This window comes from Botrytis porri (assembly GCF_014898465.1).
Source record: "Botrytis porri strain MUCL 3234 chromosome Unknown BPOR_011, whole genome shotgun sequence".
In the NCBI taxonomy this organism is placed as follows: domain Eukaryota; kingdom Fungi; phylum Ascomycota; class Leotiomycetes; order Helotiales; family Sclerotiniaceae; genus Botrytis; species Botrytis porri.
In genome coordinates this window covers 1,368,716-1,388,213 of record NW_024066085.1, presented here as the reverse complement: position 1 = coordinate 1,388,213, position 19,498 = coordinate 1,368,716, and the positions used below count along the sequence as shown (strand labels likewise).

The 19,498-nt window shown below is 43.0% G+C and overlaps 6 protein-coding genes across 6 annotated transcripts; 4 read left to right on the top strand and 2 right to left on the bottom strand.

The window, feature by feature from the left end:
* Nucleotides 1-2,280: 2,280 nt before the first annotated feature.
* On the bottom strand, nucleotides 2,281-3,968 carry EAF01_008456 (uncharacterized protein; the record flags this gene model as incomplete). The annotated part of the gene is made up of 5 exons (XM_038916712.1): nucleotides 2,281-2,843; nucleotides 2,937-2,989; nucleotides 3,042-3,153; nucleotides 3,223-3,834; nucleotides 3,920-3,968. 5 exons carry the CDS (start codon nucleotides 3,966-3,968, stop codon nucleotides 2,281-2,283), a joined length of 1,389 nt encoding a protein of 462 aa, XP_038768074.1.
* Nucleotides 3,969-4,378: 410 nt separating this feature from the next.
* Nucleotides 4,379-5,636, top strand: EAF01_008455 (uncharacterized protein; the record flags this gene model as incomplete). Its single annotated transcript, XM_038916711.1, has 4 exons — nucleotides 4,379-4,633; nucleotides 4,684-4,960; nucleotides 5,014-5,222; nucleotides 5,280-5,636. The coding sequence occupies 4 exons, from the start codon at nucleotides 4,379-4,381 to the stop codon at nucleotides 5,634-5,636; spliced, it is 1,098 nt and encodes a 365-aa protein (XP_038768073.1).
* Nucleotides 5,637-6,181: 545 nt separating this feature from the next.
* On the top strand, nucleotides 6,182-7,420 carry EAF01_008454 (uncharacterized protein; the record flags this gene model as incomplete). Its single annotated transcript, XM_038916710.1, has 1 exon — nucleotides 6,182-7,420. One exon carries the CDS (start codon nucleotides 6,182-6,184, stop codon nucleotides 7,418-7,420), a length of 1,239 nt encoding a protein of 412 aa, XP_038768072.1.
* A 383-nt stretch (nucleotides 7,421-7,803) lies between these two features.
* Nucleotides 7,804-8,889, bottom strand: EAF01_008453 (uncharacterized protein; the record flags this gene model as incomplete). Its single annotated transcript, XM_038916709.1, has 1 exon — nucleotides 7,804-8,889. One exon carries the CDS (start codon nucleotides 8,887-8,889, stop codon nucleotides 7,804-7,806), a length of 1,086 nt encoding a protein of 361 aa, XP_038768071.1.
* A 6,551-nt stretch (nucleotides 8,890-15,440) lies between these two features.
* EAF01_008452 (uncharacterized protein) lies at nucleotides 15,441-16,409 on the top strand (the record flags this gene model as incomplete). The annotated part of the gene is made up of 1 exon (XM_038916708.1): nucleotides 15,441-16,409. One exon carries the CDS (start codon nucleotides 15,441-15,443, stop codon nucleotides 16,407-16,409), a length of 969 nt encoding a protein of 322 aa, XP_038768070.1.
* An 868-nt stretch (nucleotides 16,410-17,277) lies between these two features.
* Nucleotides 17,278-18,929, top strand: EAF01_008451 (uncharacterized protein; the record flags this gene model as incomplete). Its single annotated transcript, XM_038916707.1, has 2 exons — nucleotides 17,278-17,319; nucleotides 17,427-18,929. The coding sequence occupies 2 exons, from the start codon at nucleotides 17,278-17,280 to the stop codon at nucleotides 18,927-18,929; spliced, it is 1,545 nt and encodes a 514-aa protein (XP_038768069.1).
* Between the last annotated feature and the right edge of the window lie 569 nt (nucleotides 18,930-19,498).

Here is a 19,498-nt window from a genome sequence, read left to right as displayed (position 1 = left end):
TGCGCTTGGTGATCATCTGTTGGTGCCAAACAGGATAATTGTCATTTGCCATACGCCTCTCTTCAATTTTGACAATGAAACCTTATGATCCCCAATCGCAAAGCTTACAGCCTCTTCTTTCCACCATCATTCGACAATTTCCCTCTTTCCAAATCGATCTACGCAACTCGGAGAGCGGTGAAGAGATCAGAAAAAGCGCTTGGCGATTGGAGCGGGGAGAAAACCAGCTCCACTCCACTCCATGAGTACCGATCAAGGTAAGTTATCTCGTTATCGGACTCTTTTCAAAGACTCTTACCCATAATGACGAACTGCTTTACGTTATGGTGTTACGAGGTCTGTCGAGTATCGTACAATATTTCGTAATAGAGTTTTTCGTGTGTTAGTCTAGTAGTTGGATTTTGATAAAGAGATTGGAAGCATAATTATCAAGTCTAACTGAGTTTGAGACCTGCATGTACTATAGAGTGAAGAATAACGCGGAACTTCACAATGATAACAAGAAGTAGTATACGAGGACCCTCAAAACGTGGGGGGGAGAAGGAGCCTCATTTCGGATATCCGACAAAAGACCACTGCATTGGTTTGCTGCAAATTCCTGCAAAGGTAAGACATGCACATGCCATAGGCGCAGAGATCACTAGATAGTGGCAATTTGCCTTTCAACAGAGAAGAGAATCGCATCGCTCGCAAGCACGGATATCTTCAGTGGCATGAAAATGGGGTCCAGTCCAGAACTGCGTGCTTTTTAAGGAAGTATGTGCGACGTACAGTACAGTGCATTAGTGGTGGCGCTTGAAGAAGAAAAATCACTTTATCCATTGCCGCTTCAACACTTTATCTTTTTATTCAACAGAGCTCGCACTGAAGCACTGCGAGAGTGCAAATGCAGCCTCAAGACAGCCTGAAGACAGCCTAGTGGCAGTCGCAATATTGAAGTAGAAGCGGAAATCCGAATAGGAATGGAAAAACAAAGGAGCTTCACCGCCACCACTAGCTATGTATGTGGTATGCAACATGTAAGATTTTGCGGATGGGTCTTGGTATCTGCCAGTAATTCTCGTGATCGGCCGAGGTGAGGTTCGCATTGGGACGGGGTATTAATATATTTGTTACATTGTTTATGTACTGCAGCTGTATCGAAGTGGAGTATGTTCTGACTTTCGCCTATGATTGTACATGACTAAAGCATGGCAAAGAGGAACATTGGTGGAGTATTTTGAATGTCAGAAATAATTTTAAACAGCTTTCAACTGAAATCCTGTCTATAATAAGTTGAGACATCACCAACTGGATACAGCTGGCAAGGCAAGATTAGTCTACCAGTGCTTACTGGGCACTCTCTTCGTTTCATGTTACTTCAGGTGATCTTTACCTACACGAAAATCGTAAGTCTTTTCATGGTGTATATGCCACAGGCAATGTCAGGTTCGTAAAAGATGTGTAAATAAGGAAATGCTCTTCCTTGGCATGATACTCGTGACTTTCTCCGGCCAGTTGGAACGTACAGTCAATCGATTAGAGAGATGTTTCTTGCACGCGGATGCATCCCAAGAACTAGATATTTACAATATCCTCAATACCAACTGAGACTTCTCCACTGCGAAATGCCTTTGCACACTATTGCGTACAGTATACCTGAGTACTTTGCTCCGCTCATACCTTTCACTCTTGCAGAACTGCAACTGGTCAAAGGACTCTTCCATCGAAGAAGGAAGTAAATCAAAACGAATTTACACCCCTAAAGACTTATGAAGTTCTCACCACTCCACTAATGTAGATGCACCACTCATCGAACGATTCATCAAATGAATCACCAAATCCTGTTATTGGTTTTCAAAGTGGAACTAAAGACTGAATGTCGCTTTGGAAAGCGGGAAAGATAACAAGTTAATGGCGAAACAGATCAGGCAAGGATGAACCAGCAGAAAATCGAGATCAACGATGGAGACGGGATTCATGTAATCTTGTATGCATTTTTCTTTCCTATTTTTCCTTTAACACTATTTCGAGGCCCCAGTCCGATTAGCTGAGACACAAGAATCTTGAAATTACAAACACAAGGAGATTTGAATCTGGGTATCCCAAAATGTTTTCGACGCCTCTAATGACCCCAGTAGCAAGAGACAATGTAGCTTCGACGCTGCTAGTAGCTTGGAGACAACAGCAAAAAGAAGGAAAAAAATAGAAAACGATTCAGAGATCTTCGTAATGAAGAGACCACAAGAGTCATCGGGTTTCTGAAATGTGCTCCAGAATCAAGCCTTACATTTGTTAGTATCAAGAAAATTGTACGTAATCTTGCTGCGCGAGAATTCCAGGTTCCGTTTCTCCATCTTCGTCGCCAAAAAATTCCTCATCGATGGCATCTGAATCAACGTCATCGCTATCTACCTCGTCTTCTTCATCGCTCGATATATCACTCGATTGATCACCGGGAGAAGATTCACCAGTAGCTGCATTCCTACGAATAACACTAGCCTTGATGCGGTGGGGAAGTTTGCATCCTTTCGTAGTGCAAGTACCTGTGTTGCTGAAATCCGGGCATTCGTGAACGTGTCGCTCTGTGCAAGTGGTTCCCTTGTCGCAGTATCCATAGATTCCGAAAGACCGGCAAACCATTGCTGTCGGTGAAACACGAACGTGGGTGTAACGACAATCCGAATTTGAACAATTGCCCTTGGCAAAATGCAAGCAATTCGGTGTTCTTTCGGGGGTAAGATCGTGAGACAGGTCGCATGAATCTCCATTAGGACATTCACCTTTGAGAAGGAAAGCTTTACATACTCCAACCTTTGAAGGGTCATGAATATATCGGCATTTGGGACCTTTGTTACAAGTACCTAAACAATATGTGGTTAGCTGAAACCCAAATCGCTCCTCCTCCAAAACCTAAAATAAAGGGACAATTTGAAATTTGGGAAGAAAGGAGGTACCCGTGTTGGTGAATGATTTGCATGGCTCGTTGATCTTAACGACTCCGTGCTTCCTGCGACCGAGTTAGCGAATTCACACAAAAAATGCAATTGTGGGTTTCGCACCTAGTGGCTTTGATTATCCCTTCACGATACATATTTCCATTCTTGCTTCTATAGAATTTGACACCTCCAATTAAAGTAGTTTTTGGGGTAGTATTTGCGGAAGTAAGATCACCTGAAATAAGTGAGCATGGAACACATAGTGATACCACCTTGTGGCTTGCTGCAAACGAAGAGTTCTCACCAGGGGCTTTCACAAGTTTGCTACCGTTCTTTGTGACAATGAAACGGATTCCGTTGACCGTAACCTCATAATTGGTTGTTCCAGTAGGTTGGATCAAAGAAGAGCCAGAACTCGCACTTAGGCGTTGCAAATGTCTGCTGAGCTTTAACTTCTCCCGTTCATCCCTTTGTTTGAGTTTCTGTTTTCTGGTTTCCTCAATGGCTTTAACGCGGATCTGACTATCTTTCTCAAAATACGACTTGTTAATCAACTGAAGGTGACGATCGGTTTTTGTGATGTAGCTAGCAGAAGATGATCGCTCGTTTTCATCTGCAGATGCAGTTACGTTTGATGAATCCGACTGTGACGGTGGGACGGAGGGACCACCGTTTAACACAAGCGTTCGATGCCGCACGATACCAGCACCGCCTCTTCCACCTCGATATCCTCTGGTAGAATACGCGCCCCTATGACTACCTCGACTACCTCTCCAGCTACTGTTTGCATAGGGATGGTATGCATAAGCTCCATGTCCTCCTCGACTATTCGATTGTGAATGGTAAACATTTGAAGGAGCATGTGTTTGATTAGATGGATCTGTTGACTGGTTATTCTTATGTTGATTGATTTGACCTACATAATGTATTAGCTTATGCCCAACTCGGAAAAAGAAACAAAGAATGTTTGTGTTAATGATATTGATAATGGGGTGCTCTACCAGCTAGACGACTGATTTGTTCTAAGATGGCTTGGTCTTCTGAAGCCATGGTTGTATATCCCTATCAGTTAGTGTATGAATGACGCTCTGGTATATTATCAAAACCTTAAGATAATATTATATCAAAAGACTTATTAAATTGTCAGTACAATGGACGTTCGTTTGTTCAAGGAATGATTCTTGTAATCAGTAAGGAGATACAAGTAGTGCCGAGTAAGATTTGTCATCAAACTACAAACGCCATTACTAGCGCCTATCGGCAGTCTGGCTCAATATCCGACAAGGCTGCGACTTTTCAATATCATTATTGATTGAAAGGCAACGAACAAAGGACTGTTGATCTAGTTCTTAACAACCACAAACTACTTATCTACAAGTAGGACATATAGAGGACATCTTCAGTTCCAGAGAAGAACGATATACCTTTTTGATTTTTAATAATCACTACACACATACAAAATGGCAGACGCAGTCATTAAGCCCGATCCAGAGGCAGCGGTCGCATCACCCAGGTTCATGGAGGATGACGATATATATGAGGATGCTGGAGACATGGCGATTAATGAAGACCCTAGTTTCCAAAATTTATGGTTGGGTCGTGTTCCCAAGTACGTTTGGAATGCATGGAATGAAATGAGTGAAGATTTGGATGAGGAGATACAGATTGGTACCATTCGCAATTGTCGAGAGAGAATGCCTGACGGCACTATTAAGGTATGGGCACTCTAGTTTGCATTCAGAAAGTGAGCTAACTTGAGCTATAGGACTCTTATTCCATGTTACTAAATTCCAATCTTGCGCAGCATCAGACTGTTCCCAAGGAATATAACCTTGATATCACCAACTCGAATGTCAAGAATACCTTCATTTTCTCGGAGCAAGATCTTCCAGGATTCAAATCGAAATCAAGACAAAAATTTGCTTTGGAGACTGCAAATATGCCAGCAAGACTAACCCGTGGAAAGATTGAGAAGCCGGCAAACAAGCAACCATGGGATCCTAATAAGAAATTCCAACCTCAATTTCGGAAGGCAATTCCAAGTATGTTGATATAATAATCATAAATTCGGAATTTGCTGACAGAAATCGAATAGAGAGAACAAAGCTTTCCGGTAGGGTTGTACATGAATTGAGTTGTATTGCCGTACAGAATGAAGAATCAGACCGTCTTCTAGCCATCAGGACTTTGGAGGCTATGAAACCCAAAGTTGGCACGAAATTTCTCAATGAGGATCTTGATGTGGGCCAAGGTTTCATTCAGCCTGGTACCATCAAGGCTTCGGATGCTTATAGGAGCTTCATTGTAAGATATACGACTCATGCCTACATTTCTTTGCAACATTTGTACTAACCTAATCAGAAAACCAAGAGTTCCACTGCTAGTGGTAAGCCGCAACTTACAAAGACCGCTCGTATGCCAGAAAATGAGCTTCTGGATAAGATCTTCGAATGTTTCCGTGAGTATAACTACTGGTCTATGAAAGCACTTCGTGCCAAACTCCAGCAACCAGAAGCATATCTTCGTGAAACACTCGAGAAAATCGCTTTCTTGGCAAAGACTGGTCGTTTCGCAACACAATGGTCATTGAAGCCTGAGAACAGACCTGATAACTATGAGGTTGCTGCTGGCGATGCTATTGCACCTGGTGAAGACACAGACCTTGGCGACGACGACGAAGATGATGATGAGGAGGATGTCAAGTTTGAAGACGTCTAATTGCGTGACTGATCTTACAGTATGCATTCTACGGCGTTTTAAGGGGCAAGGTTGCATAATGACGGTGTTATTCACATGATCAGGTTGACATACGGGAAAGCACGATGGCATGGCGTTACAAATTGTCCTTCGTGGATTTAGGTTGGTTAATGGCGGAACTCATTTGTGCGCAGAGATCTTAAATTGAGTTGTAAATTATCATAATATCAAAGCAAAATTCATGATCGATATGTGTTCCGAGTGCATGCCGATTGGAAATGATCTCGGAGGGTATCACTCTGGATAATCCGATGTGGCACTCAATGACGAACGAACTTAAGTTCTAAAAAAAACTCATTACAAATTTGTAACAATATCTACACAACTGTCTATCCATATTTGAACATTCACATCGACGTCTATTTCTTCACCATTCAATTGTAAAAGTATGCTGGTAGAGCCTTGACCTTTTCTTTGATCTGCCAGATTGCGAGCCATTGGCTTTCGCATTCCGTCATTTTGTCTTGCATCCATCTCCACTCTCACATCAATAAGAATTTCAAAAAATGGCAAAGATAACTGGAAGAATTGCTTCTAGAGCAATTACTCCTAGTCCGCTCTGCAGACTAAGTAGAGGGGTTCAAATGTCGGCCAGCTTTGCTACACCCCTGCGACGATATCAATCTTCATTACCAATGGCGTCCTCCCACCTCAAGCGTTCCCTCCCCAGGCCGTCGCGTAAGTCCCAAATACCTATACGACTCTTCTCAACAACTCGACGCATCGACTCATCTCCCAAATTTACATACGGTATCTCAGCATCGTATTGCGCCAAAGAAAACCGCTACGACCCTACCAAGAATCTCACACCCTTCAATTCCTATAATCCTATCCCCGTACCTCTGAAGCCCGCCAACCGCAGGCCTGCCTCTGGCCAAGATGCATATTTCGTGGCGCCCATATCTAATACCTCAGATATTGCTCTCGGAGTCGCAGATGGGGTAGGGGGATGGATTGATTCAGGTGTCGATCCCAGCGATTTCTCCCACGGTCTATGCGAGTACATGGCGCATACGGCATCCGTGTCCAATAAGATAGATGAAGTTCCTATTTCTGCGAGAAGGCTATTGCAAAAGGGTTACGATTTAATTTGTGCTTCAGGCAAAGTGCGTGCGGGGGGAAGTACGGCTGTTGTAGGAATCTTTAACTCGGGGGGAAATATGGAAGTTGCAAATCTGGGAGATAGTGGATACATACAATTGAGGTCGGGAGCTGTGCATTCGGCGTCTGAATTCCAGACGCATGCTTTTAATACACCGTATCAATTAAGTTTGGTTCCCGAGGCGGTGATGAGACAGGCGGCGAAATTTGGGGGACAACAATTGATGGACTTGCCAAGGGATGCAGAGGTCATGAGTAAGGAGTTGAAGCATGGGGATGTGGTTGTGTTCGCTAGTGATGGGGTTTGGGATAATCTAAGTGGAGGGGATGTACTGAGGATTGTGAGCAACAGAATGCAGCACAACGGAGTTTGGGTCAATGGAGCAGGGGGAAAAGGAACCGGGGTGGGAGAAAGGCTTAGAGAGACAATAGAAGAGAGCGATGACGGTTCGGCAAGTTTGAGTTTGCAGAGTTCTTTGGCTGTAGATATTACTGGGGAAGCTAAGGCGGCAAGCCTCAGTTTGAGGAGGGATGGTCCGTTTGCAAGGGAGGTCCAGAGGAGATATCCAGATGAGAAATGGAGCGGTGGGAAGTCAGATGATATTTGTGTGGTTGTAGTGGTGGTCGCAGAGGAGGGGAAATGAGCGCAAGATCAAAATGAGAAGAGATGGAAACAGGATTCCCAGAAACAACTGTTTGTATGATATGGTGGCGGTACAATACGAGAACAATTAGAAGGTTGGGGAAGGGCTGACATTGTGTTATATATACCTCTTGCATGGAAACAGGCGGGCGGCAGACATCTTTAAACGGCCATTTAGATTGTAGAATGCTACACAGCGTATAATTATTATAGAGTGATGGTCTACATACAGCTGCCTTACTATCGCTTTCAATCTGAACTGTTTCATAACTTTGGGAAATGGGTAAGGGAACTACTAATAAGTAAAATTTGTGATGTTTGAACTTTTTTTCTACAGCGCATTCCCTTTCATTGTGCACCAGGTTTATATGTTCCTTCAAAAAATCAGTTTGTCATTCCATCACTAACATTAGCCACATAGTCCACAAACCCAGCATTTTCACCCTCTCTTCTCAACAGATATCCGAATCTTTCACTATTATTACCTACCCATCCTGGAATATCACTATTCTCCATCAATATCTCATACTCCTCGCCCTTCCTATCCCATAAATCCAGACCCTTCCTGACTCTATCCACTATCCTGGCTTCACTCCTATATACCTCGCGATTCAAAGTTGTATGCGAAAAGCTTGCCATTTTATTCAATGTCTCCGCAATCGTTGAAAAGCAGCTCGAACAATGCCAAGACGCATTAGCCAGATTTCTTTTTCGAAAATAGTTGAAGAGCCTGAAACCACCTTCTCCGTTTCTCAGGTCGGCTGGGAGAATGGTTTTTGTGGGACCGGCGTAGATTGTTGCTTGAGGATGAGGCCACTCGGGACCTTTATGCAGGAACTGGAAACCATAGTAGTAGAAGCGACTGCTTAGCGTGAGCCGCTTATTAAAATCACAAGCTCGTAGGAGGTCAAGAGTCTCGGGACGTGGGATCTCATCAATGTCCGAAACGAGGAGGACATCTCCAATGTTCGCGGTCTGGGTGCCGTTTAGTCGTGGTATCACTTGTGTGAACATGGCATTGCGTTGATGATCTTCATAGTCCCATGTTCTTCGAGAGGTTAAGGGCCGGTTCTCAAGGAGATGATAAATTATCTTCGGAGAAAATTGAGGAAAACGTGACTGGTTATCGAGAAATAGGAGAGGTTTGGAATGCCCAGTGAAAGTCATATTAGATTCAACTATAACAAAGTAATCGACATGGTCTGCGAGAGTGTGTAGACGAATTTCGAGCCAGTCAAGCTCTGAGCTCAGCATGAATAGATCATAGACCTTTCGTGGTCTTTCAGATTGATATTGACGCCAACCTTGTGCCTGACATATATTGTGGCGTGAGTTGGTTGTCTCAGAGGAGAAACCTAGTTGTGATATGTCTGAACTGCTGTAAAAAAATGAATTCAAGACTAACAGAATCGCAACACCAGGCAACAAAGGCAACAATTTTCGGAGCAAAGCTCCAGGAGTTCTTCTCATGAGAGCTACTGTGATCCCCTAGATACCGAATGATGCTGATCATTCATCCTCTCAAGTTCACAGAATTACAACTGATGTATCAAAACAATACCTGCGTAATGAATGGTTGAAATGAAGTTGGTAGCCGTACAATAGTCACCAACAAACTGTTATGGCGATGCGCAAATTAAAGGAACCGGAAACAATGGAGAAAGAAATCAACGCCTCCAATTACTGAGGTCTTTGATTGCGCTTACCTCGTATTTATTACCTACCTACCTAGGTACTTATAATAGATATTGGATAGAACAGTTTGATTCACTGCCTCCTTTCAACAAATGATTGAGAGACAGGGGAAATAGAAAGCTCTAAATACCTACTCGGTTGAAAAACTACCTTAAACCAGCTAGTAAGGTTACCAAATCGTTACTAATCTCATAATAATATTTTGTTATTAATGTACTAACATGTTACTATTAATTAGGATTATAAATCAACGACGAATCAAACTATGGATTTCATGAAAATAACATGTGCCAACTCGTATTTTATATTAAATGTGAAATCAATAAATGGATTGTGAATACTTTTCTAGCACACTCAATTTCGGCCTGTTATTTCATCACTGGAGAGGGATATTACTTTTTGTACTACTTTTTGGGTTTTCCTGGTCTGTCTTGCGAAGGACACTTCTATTCAAGCCTTCATTTCACGACGACTATGGAGTATAAGGATGAGTAGGCACTCGATCGTCAGAGTGATGATTTCAAGCACTGCCAGAATCCGAGTAATGGTAGGTTGCTGTCCGTTGGTGTCAATTCTGACACAATGTCACTGCCCAATGCTGTGCTTCTTAAACCACTACACCGGTGAATGCTTTTTATATCATTCGAATATCCTTCGCTTATGTCGACACCACTGGCATAGCTTGGTTACAACTGAGCCTCTCGGCCTGTATAGTTGGGCTACTGTTCGCGGATCTAATTCACCTTTCGAAGACTTCCTAAGCAGGACATTCAATAGCCCAAGTGGCAATCGATCCGAGTGATTGAAAGGAATGAACCTGTCTGGGAACAATGAGTCTGTGCAAGTTATTCAATTGATCTTGTATGCTCACAGCTCTTCAAACGCCGAAAGGTTGCTTCCGGGATGCTAGTTCGGGAAATAGGAATATTCTGTTCCTAGGTCATCACATGAGGCTGGAGTGAGTACTTCAGCATGATTTAAGATCGCATAGGCGGCGGTTCGATCATGTTTGATTGTTATACCTGAGTACAATCTCTCACTGGGCAGTAATCATTCTACCATTCGGCCCAGCCTATTCGTTGGTATTGTTATTTCCTTTTTGAGGCTCCTATTCACCACTCTATGATGACCATTATTGTTGCAGCTCAGCATTTACCATCTAGAATCTTACAAGATGTTCTTATAGACTGGAAATATAAATTCTAACAAAAACTGTCCAACAGCCTGTAGCATCCATGGCCAAATTTTGGATCTGTCTTTCGAGGTGCTTTGCAGGTTTTCGGTGGGTGCTGTAAATATTCAGGATTCCAAGATGCATGTAAAGGATTGTTGTGTATTTGCTCCATTCTGTTACAGTAATAATGCCTTATGCAATCCTTCAATACGCAAAATCAGTCTGTATCTCACTTACTGCCGTTCCTCCCTCAACTTCCCTTATTTCTTAGTATAGTGCGAGATGCATCTAGGTCTTCGGAGGGATTTCCATTAAGCTTCAATCTTACCGATGCATCGTCAGATATTTTCAACCAGGTGGATGCTAGCCAGCCATATTAGCTGGCAGAGAAATTCAATCAGCCACAAAAACGAATTATTGTTTTCCTGATAGGACTTATGGCGCTTTTTTCTCCTTTGAGCGCTTCTATTCTCTACTCTTCTATGAATAGGATGGCCGAGCAGTTGAAAGTCAACATCGAGTTGTTGAATCTCACAAGGTCAGTCTATATGGGTGCATCTAGACTTAGTACAGAAATCTTCTTGGGCATCACCAATTGAATTGGGAGACGGCGAGTGTATCTTTCTGCGATAAATATCTATCTGCTTGCCAACATATATTTACTTTATAGCGGAGATATATATTCATGTTGATATTGAGAATGTTCCAAGGCATGGCCTCTTCAAGCGTGACTATCAACTCCTTCTCTCACTCGTTGACAAGAGGATAGCTTGTGCATTCTTAGGTCTAGCAATGATCGTTGAAATGGCAACAAAAACTCAAAGCGGTAGAAATCTTGAGATTATCGCTTTTGGGTAATAACTACACTACCTAATTTTCACAATCCTATCAGTTTACTAACCATTGTATGTCCAATTATATGTCCCAGCCTCGACCCTATTATTGGGGGTATCGTGTCGCAGAAGATTGGTTGGCACTACATCATTTGCCTTCTCAGCGTCCCCGCCTTCTTATGTCTCATTCTAGTTCATTTCTTCCTCCTCGAAGCTCTAAACAATCTTAAAAATATCAACGACTCCTTCTACCAAGCCAAAAAATACTTTCTGTTGACTTTCCACCCTCGTTGCTTTCTCAACTCCTCAATCCAATACACTTCCTAAGAACATTGGGTAACAGAAACCAGATCTTAGTCGCCACAACTAACAGCATTTATCTTACGACTTTTGCCTGTATGCAAGGAACTATATCGAACACTTTCATGAAAATTTATGGACTTAGTTAGATACAAGCAGGCTTAGTATATACACCTTCGCATCAGGTTTCGCAATTGCATCTTTTGTCCTTGATTTGTGTCCATCTCCCATACAGACTTCCATTGTTTTCCCCCAGTTACTTACCCAGCACGCCTCGGCCCCATTAACATGTCAATTTTCATCGGAGCAACGCTGACAATAACCTTTATTGTATGTTCAACTCTATCACTCACTTACGCAAAAGTCTGCACATAAAATGATCATGATTAACATCTCTACGGACCTGCTTAGTTCTTAACATTGAGCTCAATCCACAATAATTTTTCAAAGCGCTAGCCTCAATCTTCAAAGCAGGGTATTTCTCTACGGCCGCAGGACTAGCTGCAGTAGACATACTGATTAAGAGTAAGTAGTCATACACTGAACTCATCTCTTGCCTACAAGCAATTAACCACTAAGCTCTTAGATCTTGAACTAGGCTAGACCTTCTCTATCTTTGCAGTAGCCTGCGCGGCCAGTATGAGATTAGTGTGGATGGACATGCGATGGGCGTTGAAGTGGACAGAAGAGTGAGCTAAGACAAGGCAAGCACAGAAAAATGGATAAGAATTAGTGCAGAAGCTGGATTCAGAAAGAGAAGAGCACCGAACTGAGAGAGTAGAAATCGTTGTTACTAGGTGAGGGCTCCGTAATGATGGACAATGTTAGGAGCTTTTTGTTTCTATACATGTAGACAGTGTTGGATTACTTGTCTTCTCGGGGTTGTTTGAACTTGAAAGTGATGCAAGGCTCTTGAACTGAGAAGTAACCATGATTTTGTCATTCTGTTTTTCTAGATCGGAGAAAGCAAGCCTGGGTAACTCCAGCACCACAACTGGGTGGAGGAAATTAGTATCCAATTATGTATTTTAGGTTTAGTTTGATGATAATGACGGATGGTACGAGGATCCTGAGATGTGGCTGAGAGCATCAAAGTCGAGTGATCAAGGTCACTGTAAGTTAATATCATAGGTGTGAGATGGCATGAATGAGGCAAGATAGAAAAATCGAAGTAAGCAATTGCATACAGTACTAGTCGAGCCTATGATGAACTCCCAATACAGAACGTAGGAAGTGTTGATATGTACCGATTGACGATTTAAGATTGTGAGATTACACTGCTTCCGAAATGTAAGTTTCGGATGAGGCACAGGAGAAGAGGTATCATTTGAAGTTTGCTGGTTGTTGGATAATAACGCTGTGCACCGTACCGTGCCGAGAATATGAAATGTTAATGATCGGGAGTGAGATGTTTGGAATTTCCAAGACAAACTGAAATTTGCCGAATCTAAGTTTGCACGTTGTACAGATGTATCTATCGATTTTCGTTGTGATATAAATGGGTACTTATCAAAATGGGCAAATGTATTTTTTGAATCTCCAGCCGAAAAGGATGAGTTTGATCTTAATTCACGGAGATGAGGATGAGCTTCAATAGATTCAAAGAAATCCATTCCTTACTTACGATGAGAACTTTACGATGAGCCAACACCGCAAATTATGCATGTCAGTGAAGGATTAATTAATTCTACTGAACCCCGGATATCTCTAACTTAGGTGCTTACGACAAGCTTCAAGAGCGGCGAAGACGTGCTATGAATAGCGTGAATCCTGTAGTACACCGTAAGGTTACACCGACCTTATGATATGGAGCGGCGATGTGACGATGTTGATGATGCTGATGTTTCTGGGAAATTATAATGACTTTGATGATTCTTGGAAAATTGAAGGGTGCATGGGAAGTTGTAGAGGAATGGATGTCTAGAGGATTGATCTGTCGGCACTACAGTATTGGGCCGCAGTATGGCCAAGCCTCGATTCGAAGGAAAGAGAGTATCTTGACCTGCCTTGTATGGTAATAAACGTCTAAAGTGTTAAGAAAATACGTGAGAGTACTTCCCATATCATTTGATGAGCTGTGATATACATATGGAGGCGGAGCGGGAAGGATGTGAATGTACGATTTGCCAAGCTCAGATAGTGAGGATATTTGATGTTTTATGTAACTTATGTGAAGTACTACGCGTTATTGGCGAAAAGGAGGAGGTAGTTGTGGTTCTATAAGGCAATTGTCTACTAGGTTGATAGGGTGACATGGATTGATATAGAGAGGGTGCGCACGGTGTTTTGTTTGTATGGTGGATGACAAGATCTTCTGGGTCTCATCGATGGATATCAGGTTTCATGCATCTATAGTGGGGGCTCATCTACATGCAAGAAATACATGAGCAAACACAAAAACGACTCGTGTTGTAGATACCAATCTGTTGGCGTGGAGGGATAGGCTTACATGGAAAAGACCAGATGAAAATGCTGAGGGCAAATCCGAAATGTTTGATCTTTGATGTTTCCATCAGATCTTGGTGTTTCAGAAGAACGTGACGTTTTCCTTGGATGTTTGGATCTCAGGTCCCTTTAGAGTCTGATTGATACATGAAGAACGAGATGAAGGAGAGGATCCTGGAAGTAACCTCTTCGGTAGTTTTGCCCGTCGTTCATTCCCTACATGAGAGCAAGCCGATGTGTTCTTTTGACTGGGGAGAAATCGAGGGATGGAACAAAATCAAAGATTCTGAGTAGACGTGAGGATTTATACCGAGTCATATATGTAGATCAGATTATCGCTAATCACTCACATGTTCGACCACCCCCTCTTTTCTATGGTATAAAGTCCCATACTGGCGATAAAAAGTACATGTGAACAATCGGGGAGAAAGGGATACACTCTTACAGCATCTTTTAATTGGCGATCATTCCACCCTTAGCCTTGCATATATTTGATTTTCCTTAAGCAATCCGAGCACGATTAAAAGTTTCGCTTAATCCCGACCAGAAGATATCTTGGCAGCTTACAAAGTTTAATTGGTCTACTCCTTCAGGAACCATCACAACCTCAAACACTCTTGTCAAGCATCCGATTTTTGACATGAATAAAGCGTCTTTACTGGCTGCGCCATTAATCTCCCCATTCCCCTGTCGCAACAATGTTTCTCGAATCTTGAGCTAAATCCCACACTTCAGATCAAATCATCCCAGTGGATCCTGGTTTGCCTGGGGAGAGGGGATCTTGCTCGCTATGAGAGTGGTCCATCTAGCGAGTTCCATGCCAATTTTTATCACTCACTGAATCCTCCATCGGTTTCTCACTCGCACATACATGCCTCTCTCACTCATGCCTCTACAGTCTACCCCTCTCTGCTCCTATAAATGTCCAGGATGACCTGGTACATTGACCACCTGGTTCTCGAAGCTTACCCCCCTGCTATGAAGCCTACAGGGCACTGACTATCCACGGAAACGCCATGAAAGAGCTGGTCTGTTTGGGACAAAGAGCTTCAGAGACATCGGAGGAGAATCCTTCATATACTTGCTTTTCTTATAATATCTCTTGCCCTCTTTCTTCAGTCGAAGAGCTTTTGCGTCGCTTTGTCAATTTTCAAGTATTCAATATCACCGTCACTCCTTACGCGGTGTATTCTCTTTCTATTTCTGTCATCTTTGTTCTTATATTCTTTATCTCACCTTTGACAATTGTGTGGATCGTCTGATAATCTTCATCTATTCACGAAAGCCTTTGTTGATCAGCAACCTTGCTTTGTACACTTATTGTCGAGTCACAATAAACGACAACAGCTATTGTCTTTGTGCTTCACAGTAACACAAAGCAAGAACAATTGCAATATAAACTCGAGGGGTTTCGTTATAATTCGTGATATCCATTTGACTCAGAAGCATTTCCAGAAACCACATTCAGATATTCTACAAACAACTTCAATACTTTCATTCAAATTCCACAAATTTAACCTTTCAGGATTCTTGGAACAACCACACGAAGTACATTCAATTTTTACAATACAATCATGCCTTCAACCCAAGTCTTAAGTCGCATTGGTGCTGCATTGCTTCTCGCTGCCGGCAGCGTGAATGCCGCATATACTCTTGCCGATTCATATGACCACACAAACTTCTTCTCGGAGTTTAGCTTCTTTTCTGGCGCTGACCCAACCAACGGTATGGTCGCATACCAGAGCGCTTCTGCTGCTAACAAAACTGCACTTGCTGGATACACCAAAAACGCTGGTGTCAATTCTGTTTATCTCGGAGTCGATCACACTACCTCACTCTCAGGAACTGCCGGAAGAGCTTCAACTCGTGTTAGCTCCAAAAAGGCATACACACATGGCCTTTTCATTGCTGATATTGCCCATATGCCAGAGGGATGTGGAACTTGGCCTGCTCTATGGAGCTTCGGGCCCTCGTGGCCTGCGAATGGGGAAATCGACGTGATTGAAGGAGTCAATGCCGGAACCACAAATCAGGTGACTCTTCATACTTCGCAAGGTTGTGTCATGAGCAATAGCGGATCTGATGCTGGAACAACTCTTGTCGGCTCAGACTGCAACGCAGGAGGCGGAAACACAGGTTGTGGCCAGACAGTCAAAAACACAGCAACATATGGTCCAGCCTTTAACGCAGCAGGAGGAGGGGTCTATGCTTGGGAATGGACATCATCCTACATTGCCATCTACTTCTTCTCCCGTACAGCTATTCCAGCAAACATTCAATCTGGTAAGCCAGATCCCGCCGCTTGGGGAACGCCGATTGCCAAATTCTCTGGCAGTGGTTGCAACATTGACAGTCATTTCAAATCACACAATATCATCCTCGACACCACGTTCTGCGGAGATTGGGCTGGGCAAGTTTGGTCCAGCGGTGGTTGCGCAGCTAGCACTAAAGCTGCCACCTGTAATGCTTATGTTTCTTCCAATCCAACTGCATTTAACAATGCTTACTGGATCGTCAACTCGATCAAGGTCTTCTCAAGCTAAGCTGCTGCTAAGGAAGACATCACTCCTATGACATCCGAGTCATAGATGAGTTGATATCTCGGGATTGCTCTTTTTCTAATTCAATATTTTCCTTCTTTCCTTCTTTTCACGTTTTCACCTTTTCCCTTTGATACTTGTCTCTTCTACACTTCACACTATTTTTTCATGAATACACAATGTACTTTAGCTCGCATCGATAGATTCTCTGGCGTTTAGCAAGGAAATACCACAATTTCATTTGCACCTTTGGCAGTTTTGGCAATCACATGTATGAGGCGTCAAGGCGTTTTGGCTCGAAAGTACTTGTGGGACTGATAAATGGTTTACCTATGATACCTATTGAAATTGGAGGATACCTTTTTTATGTATATGCATGCATTTGAGATTATTTACATACCTATTCAATTGATTCTTGTTCTTCTTGATTTGGCGAGTAATGATTCCCTTGTGATATTTTGTGATTTGTAATTTAGATAACCTGAATTTTGATCGACATTATTATTCGCCAAATCAAGAAGAACAAGAATCAGTTGAATAGGTATGTAAATAATCTCAAATGCACAATTTTCTTTCTTCATCTTCATGGAGGTGCCAAAGCTTTACCATCAAAAAGGCACAGAGCAGAAATCTACAGGGTAGAATTAGACCTTGATCCAAGCTCTAGGCCTTCAAGTATCAAAAATTTAGCGAAGATCGGCACTAATAAACATCACTGAATCCTTGACCGTAAAGCTTCACTTCAGTGTCTATTTTCCCTCTGTGTACGAAGTAGACAACAATTTTTACCTTACCTCGCGCCAACCACATTCATTCGAATTATAGATACTTTACCATTTGAAGCTTGTAGAATTCCTCGGAAGTTATCATCATGCACCCTTCCAGACAAGCTTACGTGGAGGAGGCCAAAGAAGTAAGTTATACCCCTCCAACCTATAATCGTACACACAAACGAACATCAGGCAGATGAACAATTACACCTTCGCAAACAGTAGCTAACTTCCATTTCTCTAAACTCAGGATACAGGTATAGATCTTGCAGATGTCCCTCTCGACCGCGACTATGATATGCCATCTGCAACGGCCGGCATTGCTCCCGAGCGTGCCAGCGCAATTCTTTCTCAATTCGATCGCAAACGTCGCGCAGCCGCTATAGCGGTCCCCACCGATGATGGACGCGTGCGTGCACGACTTCGAGAAATGGGCGAGCCTATCACATTATTTGGTGAAGGGCCAGGTGATAGGAGAGATCGATTACGGCAGTTGTTGACGATTGAGAGTGAGATGAAGGCGGAGGAAGATGGAGCGGATGAAGATGGTGACGTGGAGATGGGGGAGGGGGGTAAGGATGAGGAAGCTGAAGAGGAATTTTATACGAGGGGGACGAAGGAATTACTCGATGCGAGGATAGAGATTGCGAAGTTTTCGTTGCCGAGGGCGAAGAAGAGGATGGAGATTCAGAAGATCGAGAAGGATATTCCATTGAGGACTCATATTAAGTTCAGACAAGGAGTAAAGGAGAGACTCAAGGATTTCGAGCTTCAGGGAAGTCAAATGGCGGCTGAGAGACCAGTTAGTATTGTGAGAATTTCACCAAATGGAGAATTGGTCGCGGCTGGCAATTGGGGAGGTGGAATCAAGCTACTTGGAATACCGGATCTAGAAATTAAAAAATCACTAAGGGGGCATACAGATAGAGTGGGTGGAATTTCCTGGGCACCAGGTGCCACGGTAGAAGGATCGAATGTTTCCCCTGGAAGCGTTAACTTGGCATCAGGAGGGGCAGAGGGAAAAGTTCATTTATGGAATCTGGAGCAAGATACACCTGTTTCAACACTCGCGGGACACAACCAGAGAGTTTGCAGAGTGGAATTTCACCCATCGGGGAAATATGTCGCATCCGCATCCGAGGACACGACGTGGAGGCTATGGGACGTGGAAACCACTACGGAACTTTTACTTCAAGAAGGACATTCAAGAGGTGTTTTCTGTCTTAGTTTCAACGGCGATGGATCACTTCTAGCAAGTGCAGGAATGGATAGTATTGGACGTATCTGGGATCTCCGAACAGGCCGTACAGTTATGATCTTAGATGGACATATTAAACCCATCTACGCGCTCGACTGGTCTACCGATGGTCATCGTGTTCTATCTGGATCTGGCGACGGTTGGGTCAAATGCTGGGATGTGAGGAAAGTCGCAAGTACCGGTGCCGTGGGTGCACATCGTAGTGTGGTTTCCGATTTGAGATGGTTCAAAGGAATGGATGCAGAGTCATTGCCTGAGAAAGATGAAAAGGGAATAGGGAAACCAAGAAAGGCGGGTACATTCTTTGTTTCCAGTGGTTTTGATAAGGATGTCAAAATCTTTTCGGCAGACGATTGGGCGCTGGTACAAAGTTTGAGCGGACATACAGGGAATGTGCATAGTTGCGATGTAGGTGCAGATGGTAAATGGATCGTCAGTGGAGGATATGATAGAACGGTGAAGTTATGGGGAAGAAACAACGGAGAGGGTGTTTGAACGGCTATTTCATCAAATACGAAGGCGTTGGGAGACAAAAGTACAAGATTCTTCTTACACATTGAACTTGGTAGACTGGCTACGGATTAGCTTCTTGCATGCATACGACAACGGCGCATCGGTGGATTGCTTAAATCTGTATGAGAAAATAGCATAAGGCGTTTTGATTTGGATACCCGGTATATGCATGTATGTATATGGAGAGAAAATAAATATTAGAAGAGCGCCATGGAAGCTGTGAAGTGGAAAATGCTCGATATGTTCAAATGTGCTTCATTTCTGTATTTCAGATGACTGGTACAATATGAAGATTGTCATGGAATGATCATGGAAGGCTTTCTTGAATGTAATGACAAGTATCTATTTCCCCAGTCACCGCCCCTCAGGCATTTCCCAACATTTCTAAGATGGCGCTCCATAGACATCTCTACCATACACCTGTCTACACCTCCGTCAATGCAGAGAAAATTGAATAGCATGAAGATACATATCATTTGATGTCTTCAAAAGGATAATCCTCAAATGTCAAATCAGTTCATAGAAATGCAATATTCATCGTCACTACAAGA